This window comes from Poromitra crassiceps (assembly GCF_964638095.1).
Source record: "Poromitra crassiceps genome assembly, chromosome: 7".
NCBI classification, from domain to species: domain Eukaryota; kingdom Metazoa; phylum Chordata; class Actinopteri; order Beryciformes; family Melamphaidae; genus Poromitra; species Poromitra crassiceps.
The window spans coordinates 55979256-55986755 of NC_139628.1; the positions used below are offsets into that span (position 1 = coordinate 55979256).

The window sequence follows — 7500 nt, forward strand, 5'->3', positions numbered from 1 at the left end:
TGTTTCCACTCAGGATTTTAATGCTCAATTTGAAATTTCACATAAAAACAGGTGGACGGACACCCAACTAGTGATGACATGACACTCAAGCAAAGTTCCACCTGTCTGATTTTTGGGGCAGATCTCTCGGCTTTGGTCAGCTCAACAGTCATGGACAACCCAGACACACATACCTGAGGCCTTTCGACTGAGGGCCTGGTATGACCAGGAGAACTACGCTCTAAACAGCCAATCTGAGACAGAGACGCGGTCAGCGGGCAGGGTTGCAAGGGTCAACTGTAAAACACTGATGTCATGTCATGCCCCACATTTGTCAAGTGATGTCATGATGTGGATGATGTGGCATGAGTTGACATGTTTGGTCACACCCCCCCCCCCACACACACACACACACACACACACACACACACACACACACACACACACATACACACACACACACATACATACATATATATATACATATATATATATATATATATATATATATATATATATATCACACACACACACACACACACACACATATATATACATATATATATATACCGTAATACCGTATATATATATATATATATATATATATATATATATATATATATATATATATATATATATAGTGTGTGTGTAACCATGAATTAGGTTATTATAGCTACTTCGATGCTCTGCCTCATAAATCTGAAATATTCGTCAGTCTTTTATTGTTTCCCCTCCAGCATGACAAACTGCTTGGAGTCACAGGAAAACACTGCGCATGCTCGGAGCATCTTCCGTCCGCTCGGCAGGGTGAGAGTCACTGCAGAGCAGAGCTGGTGCTGATGCTGTGAAAAAAGAGCTTCTTTCTACCGCATTTTGTTGAAAGCACATGTCTCCATCATCAGACGTGTTCTTAGTTTAGTCTATCATTCAGTAGGCGCTAGTAGGCCTAGTTGATCCTCCGTCTATCCGGGGGTTTACCTTGAGGAGGGGGAGGACAGCCTTATCGATGAAACGGTGCATCTGATCCAGTTCAAACTAGTTCTGCAAGCTTCTCCACATTCATTTTTCTCCCAGCACTCTGGAGCAAAACACATTTTCTATTATTTTTCAGGTTTAACTGAACATCTCAGTATCCTATAGCCTAGTTTTAATATCCCAAACGAAAAATCAATGAAGGGGACTTAGCTTGTGGACTAAATAGTGAGTTTATAGAGACATTTATTTATTTATTTGCTTCATTTGTTATGGTAGGCTATAGCCTATCTAGTTATAGGAACATAACAGGGGTATATGCGTATTTTTGTAGGATTGCTCTCGTTCGATCGTGTTCGTGAGGGATGATGAAATGTAATTGGGCTATATGGGAGCCTAAACGAAAATAAGACATTATTGTGCCAAGAATTTTAGCGCACTTCGGTGAATTGGCTCAGGATAGTCGGGGTTTAGGCTACAGGGAGTGTCGACGCACAACAAAAGATAGATGCGCATCATCGCCACATAGGGCGTGAAACCTTGTCGGTCGTCGCGTTCTTATGTATGCGGTGCGCAGATATAAGATACGGCTTTAGGTGTGCTGTAAAGTGGGATTGTCTCTTGGCATAAGAGGGTTCCGTCCGTGCGCTGCCTGGGAGACGGGCGACAGAGCGAAGCCGTGGAGGCATAACTGCACTGCAGCAGAGCTGTCAGTCAACGGGCACATAATAGCCTATATAGCCTGTGGGCATCATTTTGAAACACACTGGCCAGGAACTCGTGTGTCTACTAGCCTACATGCTCAATTTAAGAGCAAGTCTTTTTTTTTTTTAATGTCGAATTATGGACCGTTTCCACCCCCCATAGCTACTGTCCGCAGCAGCATCACAGGCTATTCATATGCGCAACATCGGAGAATTCGCACAAGAAAAGTCTAGTGCGCACGGGCAAAACGCAACATTTAAAGCCCTCTGAAAGGTTCAGGCAGCAGCATAACCACATTCAACATCTCGAATTTATAGCATATTATTCAAATTGAAACCGAGTCTAATAAGGACCAGTCAGCCGTCAAATATTTCCCCTGCAATACTCCTGTTTGACGCAGAGCCATATCGCGTTATTACCTTGCGCATTTTGTGGCGAGTATCGCATCCTTTACGAGAACGAGGGGATCCTCCTCGTTGCCAGACATTACGAAGACAAACCTGATCACAAATAAAACCTCAAATAACCTCTCCACGGAAACTCATCACTCGAAGCCCCCTCCCCTCCTCAACCGACCCCCCAAAAACACACGTGTGGCGCTTCGCCGGTGCACAAGTTGAGATGGAGAGACTCAGAGAGGCTTGTCTCTCCTCCAGCCCCAGCCCCCCCCCCCCCCCCCCCCCCCCCCCCGTACCACCCTCCTCCTCCCCTGCACCCATCAGAAGCATCACAAGGCGCACTGGCTCTCCACCAATCTGTGCAGCGGGAGGACCACCCCAACCCCTGAACGTGAATCTACCCGCCCTGCGCGCTTATAAATACCGCTTGAATCACGCTGGCAAGTCTTGGTCGTCAGAAACGCTCAGGGTTGCAGCAGAAACACCCCCCCTTTCGTCTTATCCCCCCTTTCCATTCGTTTCTCTGTTTTCTTTAACAAAAATAGTCTAACAGAACCGCATCATCCATTTTCTCTCCTCTTCCTTTGCCCAGACTGTTTTTTTGCGGCCAGTTGCATGCATTTTTCGTCTCCCAAAATGGTTTGCGAGACTAAAATCGTTGCGGACGAACACGATGCTATACCTGGGACCAAAAAAGAGTCGATCATGTGGAGCTCATCCCCCTCCTCCCAGTCCCAGCCCGGCAGCGCGGCTCTGAACCCCGCCGCCGAGGAGGACAAGGATGCTGCGAGAAAAGATGCGGTCTTTATCCGCGAGTTCGAGCGCGGGGATCATGTGGAGGTGCGGCGCATCTTTTACGAGGGTATCATGGAGCGGATACCCAACACGGCGTTCAGGGGGCTCAGGCAGCAGCCCAAGACCCAGTGTTTATACGCTCTTCTGACATGTAAGTACGTACCCCCATCAACAGCCAGCACTCTGTCTCTGACTGTCTGAGGATAGTGAGCTTAGCCGAAAGTGTGTCTAAGAGTGTCTTCCAGCTCCTATCAATTGCTATAATATTCCAATTGCTTTGTTCTGATTGGTGTATCCTTCTGAGATGTATTAGCCTATATAGGTTTGCGTATATCGCCCATACAAAGCTAACGTCTATCTGCATTAGAGTGTAGTAGCCTATACGGTTTCAGATGTGTTGTCGCCTAATAACGCACTGTCTGTGTGAACCCTCTTCCTCGGCACACCGGCATGTTGCTCATCATGCAACAAAAGGCATGGCCAGTCCAGGCAGGGCAGGCGCATGGTGCATGTATAGCCTATAACCGGCGGGCCTGTCACTGTGCTGATGATGCGATGACACGCCGGTGCGCCGTGAATGAATGAGTGAATTGCTTTGAGGATTGGCCCGCGGGGTGCGCGCACGCACGTACCCACGTACCCAAACAGAAGCACTCCCCGGCGTGGATCCCATCATCATTCACACACACACGCAACATGCCCCCCGCTGCGCGCACACGCACCGTGAGAGAGCGCTCCGCCGCCTGCCTCTGCCACAGGGCGCCGTGCCTCTCTCTCTGCGCTAGTCGTGCACCGACTCGCCGCCTCTTTGGCTTTGTTGATGTTGCCAGCGCAGATTAACGCCTCACGATATTTGCAGATGGCGACCAAACCCATTACGCACAAAGACCAAACCCATTACGCACTACAATCTCCAAGAAAGAAGAGTTTAGCTATGTGGTGAATGCATGTCGGTGTCGATTAAGCGTCATTGAAATCAGACTGGCCCTTATCTGTAACATGAGTCCCTTAAATCAGACTAGCCCTGATCTGTCACATGAGTCCTGAGTGAAAAGGCAGCCACTGAAACTCCCATGCAGGGATAATAATGCACTTCACCGCACCAACATGCGGTCTGACATGTCTCCTTTTCGGATTAGAGTTCAAAATCCCAGTGAACCAGAATGTAAACATGACCATCTGACTTTTCACACCACGTTGCGGTGCCATGGAGTAAACCGCCTATACGGCTATTGCATGCCAGGCAACAACATGCTATGCAGCAATCCAGCCTTCTTGTCTGTCTCCATTTGCGCCCCCCAGTGTCACTATCGAATAATTGCTCTAATATGAACTAATAATGTGCTGGATTGAAATATTGAAAAGATTGCCATGACGCCATGACAGCACCTATATAGGCTACACTGGAACTCCGATGTCACATTTCCTGCAACAGTTTGACGAATGTTGTTTTGCTGCCTTTGTGAAACTAATCCTAATCCTGTTTCTTCACAACTAAATATTGACATTTTTTACTGTTAACTGCTAGTTCTTGTCTGAACTGCTGTTCATTGATGCTTAAATGTGTAATAATTCCACTGCTCTTTTTTTACTGCTGTGTCTGTTGTTGGGGTCAAATTCCGCCAAAATCAAACATGTGATTCTCTTTTCTGACAGGTTTCGTTTATTTTTCTTCCATTTCTCCATAGTAATGTGCTTTGTTGTGACCAAATCCGTCACGCTGACCTGCTGTGCACCCTTCATTCTCATGGGCGCGCGCTACTACTACAGCAGCAAAGTTATCCACAGTTATCTGGACTGTGCTCTGCACACGGACATGGCTGACATAGAGGCTTATTACATGAAACCCACAGGTAAGACCAAACGGGGGAAACCGTCGCTTAAGACAAAAGAAAACACTAAAGTAACTCTATACTGCAAATGATGAGAGAAGTTGTGTGCTTTTTGTCAGTCGGGCACTGCTCCACCCACCAGAGCGCTGCTTTGAAGCAGGGATCAAGACCGATGGCGATCAGTTGATCAGAACACGCGTGTCTGGAACATAGCCTACTGTAGGCATACTTCACATGAACAGAGCAGATATGACCACCTGTGTTGCAGTACTCAGGAACATGAGGTGTCCATGCCACACAGCAAGGAGGAGAAGAAAGCTAAACTAGAGCGCACTCGGTAGAGCGCATATACGTCCGGCAACTTTTTCTACAGAGTTTCGTGGCGTTACGTGAATCCGTTTGGAAGTTAGGCACCTTTTTGTGAATGGCCACACCCATTGCCACGCCCCCTTTTGGCCAGTGGGCGTGAAAAGTGAATCACTTTTAAGTTGGCCCATGGCCAACCTTTCGACCAACTTTCGTGCAAATCCGTTGAAAAACTTTTTGAGATGTCCTGCCGACAGACGGACAGACGACTGTGGGGAGTGAAAACATAACCCCCCCCCCCCCCCACCACCCCTCGTGCAGCAGAAACTCGTTATCAGAGGTAATAATGTTAAGATTCCTCAAGCACCAATAGAGTAAGAAGCTATGAAAACAAAAAGTTCTTCCTATCAGCAGTTATGTCAGGTCAATAAGCAAGTGTAAGTACAGTATAGTATAATAACATGAAGACAGAACAAACAGCGTAAAGAAGTGCCACAAGTGTGTGTGTGTGTGCGTGCGTGTGTGTGTATGCATGTGCGTGTGTGTGTGTGTGTGTGTGTGTGTGTGTGTGTGCGTGCGTGCGTGTGTGTGTGTGTATATGCATGTGCGTGTGTGTGTGTGTGTGTGTGTGTGTATGCATGTGCGTGTGTGTGTGTGTATGCATGTGCGTGTGTGTGTGTGCGTGTGTGTGTGTGTGTCGGGGGAATATGAATCCTGGTTTGAGTAGGGGGTTGGGGTCTGGGGAGAGAGACACCCCAAACAATCACACAAAAAGGCAGTCAGAGAGACATCTATGCTCTCTCTCTCTCTCTCTCTCTCACACTCACACACACTTTAAGCAATGCAGATGCAGGGAACTCATCAAATATGCAGGTGTCTCTCTCTCTCCCTCTCTCTCCATCCCCCAGCCTTTGCCGTCTTTCTCTCTCTCTCTCTCTCTCTCTCTCTCTCTCTCTCTCCCTCTCTCTCCATCCCCCAGCCTTTGCCGTCTTTCTCTCTCTCTCTCTCTCTCTCTCTCTCTCTCTCTCTCTCTCTATCTCTCTCTCTCTCTCTCTCTCTCTCTCTCTCTCTCTCTCTCTCTCTCTGCTTGGCTACGGGGGGCGTGGCACGGCGCTATCGACCGCATGGAGGAAACTGCTGATCCACTCTCTGCAGTATACGCTCGGTGTCGGCGAGGGCTCATTTCCTCCACTACAGCTTCTAATTGGAAAAATCAATCCACCCCTCTCATGATCTCAGACTATTCATTCTCGCCGGGACCAGGTCGTTTGGAGGCGAGCGGTTTGCCCGAGTGCGATAAACTCAAAAACACACACTCACACTCTAACACTAACTTGTGTTGCAGTTATGGTTATTCACAAGTCACCAAATACACATTCCAAAAGCGCCAAAACACTCTTATGTACTCTTATGTAGATGGTGTGACTCACGCATTCACTAGCTTATGAAATAAGAATCTAAAATTATGATACATTGTAAATTTTCAAAGCAAAATGGTTGTGGGTTTCCGCCTATGTGTTTGCTTAGAAAAGTACAATGTCCTCGTAATTTAGCATGTACATGAGAGCGTTTTGGCACTGTTGCAATGTGTATTTGGTGACTTAACGGTGGTACGCTAGCCATTCCCTTGACTACGAGTCATTGTGCTAAGCTAACTAGCAGGGGGGGGGGGGGGGGGGGGCGCTTCGCTACTTTCTACTGCACGCGCAGAGAAGAGAAGTGCATCTATCGCCACGTCTTACTATATCGGGAATATGGCAAATAGGCGAATCTCCCAAAAATGTTGGCGTATTCCTTTAAATGTGGCTCACGGTCGAAAAGTACTTTGAATACGCTGGGGATCGAACCCCCGGTCCTCGGAATCAAAGGCAAACGTATACGCCCATCCGCTACACCGACCACAACGCCCTGACTGGCCACCATCTTATTTGATTGTCACATTCCCGCGGCGGCGTCGATTTCAGACGTGGGCGGGAGTAACATTTCCCCGTAGCATCCTGGGCTCATTTGTCCCCTGTTAACCCATTGATACCTGATGCAGCATGTGCGTGTATATCCCTCATTTGTGTGTGTATCCCTTTAAGGATACAAAGGGATACACTTAAGGGATACTCTTAAAGGGATACACACACAAATGCTGCATCAGGTATCAATGGGTTAAACCAGTCCGTGCGCCCAATCAAAAAGCAGGTGTGGCTTTTACGCCTGTCAATTGCTCTGTGCCCCCCCACATTGTGCCCAGCGGCGTGCTAATCCACTGCATACACTATTGCAATGTAGCATTCCCATTATGGCTGCTGGTTTAGACGGGCTCAGGCACCACTGCTCCGGAACAAAGCTAACGATTCTGTCCATGCAAAGTGAATGGGACCGCATGGGACGCCCACCTGGGCTCCTCCCCCCCCCCGCCCTCCCCCTGACACACTGTCCTGTTAGAGAGGCACTGCTCACGTCACGCCCATTCTTCTTCCTGGTGTGTGTGTGTGTGTGTGTGTTTGTGTGTGATGGGCGAA

The 7500-nt window shown here is 48.0% G+C and overlaps 1 protein-coding gene across 1 annotated transcript in view; it reads left to right on the forward strand.

The window, feature by feature from the left end:
* Nucleotides 1-2669: 2669 nt before the first annotated feature.
* nat8l (N-acetyltransferase 8-like) overlaps nt 2670-7500 on the forward strand; it is a gene marked incomplete at both ends in the record, with an annotated part of 37604 nt that continues 32773 nt past the window's right edge. The window contains 2 exons of the mRNA XM_083640295.1: nt 2670-3000; nt 4538-4702. Coding sequence (XP_083496421.1) covers nt 2670-3000; nt 4538-4702 — 496 coding nt within the window. The remainder of the gene's footprint in view (nt 3001-4537; nt 4703-7500) is intronic.